The following is a 2,166-nucleotide window of genomic DNA, read 5'->3' as shown; positions in this document are numbered from 1 at the left end:
CGTCGGCCTGATGGAGAACGAGAAAGCGGAAACACAAACACCCACCATCCGATATATAGAGGATGCGGGCGAGTCCATATCCATCCAGAAACGCCGGCAGAGCCTCGCGAGCCGACAAGGATAGCCTTTAATTCGGTCCGGATACGTAACGTGACACACCCACCCACCCACCGCGGGGAGCGGCCGCCCCCGTCCGTCCGTCCCGCGACGTGATCGGCGCCTTTCCACATTTAGGCCCCGTTTGGGAGGGCTTCATCAGCGGTTTCATGAGCGGCTTTAGGTGAAGCCCTCCCAAATATTTGTTTTGTAACCGGCTTTACGTGTGAAGCCGGTCCTGAAGTCATCAGCGGTTTACACAGGCAAGGTGAAACCATAAAATCGTAGTTTCACGCGGCTTACACATTAATCTAACAAGTGAAGCTGTTTTGCCAAACATTTTCTAAAACGGCTCCAACTCTACCAGAGAAGCCGCTCCATTTGAAAAGACAGAGCCGTAACTGTTTTTGAAAGAGCCGGAGCCCTGCCAAACAGACCCTTATTCCTCCGCCGCACGGCACCACCACTCAGCACCCCCGCGGATCCTCGTCAACGCTCCCGGGTCAGGTGCAGGCGTGCAGCCACAGATCTACGCATATATCCGCGCCCGCTTATACACGCACCGCGGCTCACTCCTCGTTTCATTTTTTCTATTCTTCACCGGCTGCCCCCTCCCCCACTCGGACCTCCTCCGGTATATGCTTTTCCTCCCGTGCCTTCCCTTCCTTCGCCGCAAAGTTTCCTATTGAGAGGGAGAATCAGGGGAAGATGAAGCTGGTGTGGTGTCCGGAGATGGCGTCCAAGGCCTACATCGATGGCGTCAGGGCGCTCGCCGGCCTCAATGACCTGGCCGGGTCGGCGGAGGTGGCCGAGCTCGTCGCCGCCATGGCCGGCGGCTGGAACGCGCAGCTCGTCGTCGAGGCGCCGGACGTGTCGGCGCAGCCGTCCAACGCGTCTTCCCTGCCGCCCGCCACGAGCCTCGCGCTCGCCGCAGCCGCGCGGCGCACGGGCGGGCGCTACGCCAGCGTGCTCCCGGAGGGTGACTCCACGTCCGCGGTCTACGCCGGCATCGTCGGCCCGCAGGAGGATGAGGACGCCGGAGCGGAGTCGCCGACGGTCGTCGCGGGCAGCGACGCGGAAGAGGCGATGGCGCGGCTCGAGGGCGTGGACCTGCTGGTGATCGACGCGCGGCGGCAGGATGAAGCCGCCGTGCTGCGGGCGGCCAGACCCGGAGAGAGGGGCATGGTCGTGGTACGCCACGGACACGGTAGGCGGCGCGGCGCCACGGCGCTGGCTGCCGCGACGTCCATGGCGGCGGGGACCAGGCTCGTGCGCTCCGTCTACCTGCCCATCGGCAAGGGCGTCGAGGTCCTGCACGTCGGCGTCGGAAAGGGGCCTAGTCTGCATGCCCGGGGCGGCCGCAGGGCGACCGGCCGTTGGATCCGGCAGGTCAACCACAACACGGGCGAGGAGCATGTCTTCCGGCGGCAGTAGTTGATCCGTGCTTCGATCCACCGATCGATCTGCATGCGGCACCGTCTAGGTGCATCAAAGTCAACAAAAAGTTCGCTATACAAAAGGCAATGGGTGTTTTTGTTAGATTCGTTGAATCTGCCCGAGATAGTGATTCGCATGTCAAAAAAAAAAAAAGATGGGCGAAAGCTGAAAAGTGTGAGTCATGATGTGAATAGCTAGTACCTTCTTGATTAGCTCCTTAATTTGTGAATGCTTTAAACCCGTACTATTCCATGGCTGTTCCAAAATTTCTTTTCAAATAGATCCTCACACTGCTTTTTTTTTTGCGGGACCATCCTTCTTTCATATATTTTAGTTTGCAGAATTTTTTCATAATTTAACGTCAGTTCACCAACAAACTTTTCCATATATTTCATGCTTCCAAAACTAGATCCATCCTTTACTTTCGGTCACTATTAGAAAAGAGGACAAATGTCCACCCCAAAAATACCGGCTCGAAGAAGACCCGGTACCAATGCTAGTTACCGATTCTTCTTCGTACCGATACTTTTGGATAGGATGGAAGCCTATAGAGAGCCTAAGATATCGGTTGGACTAGTGAAAATCGATACATCGGTGACGAACGAGATTCATCACCGTAGAGCCCAAATTCAT

General features: G+C 56.9%; 1 protein-coding gene across 1 annotated transcript; it reads left to right on the top strand.

The window, feature by feature from the left end:
* The first annotated feature begins 624 nt into the window (after positions 1 to 624).
* Positions 625 to 1,754, top strand: LOC120710612. The gene has a single exon (XM_039996245.1). It carries the CDS (start codon positions 805 to 807, stop codon positions 1,528 to 1,530), a length of 726 nt encoding a protein of 241 aa, XP_039852179.1. The 5' UTR covers positions 625 to 804; the 3' UTR covers positions 1,531 to 1,754.
* Positions 1,755 to 2,166: the final 412 nt, after the last annotated feature.

The sequence above is a fragment of the Panicum virgatum genome, chromosome 5K (assembly GCF_016808335.1).
Source record: "Panicum virgatum strain AP13 chromosome 5K, P.virgatum_v5, whole genome shotgun sequence".
Lineage (NCBI taxonomy): Eukaryota > Viridiplantae > Streptophyta > Magnoliopsida > Poales > Poaceae > Panicum > Panicum virgatum.
The sequence above is the reverse complement of the archived record's forward strand: the minus strand, read 5'-3'. Positions and strand labels throughout refer to the sequence as shown.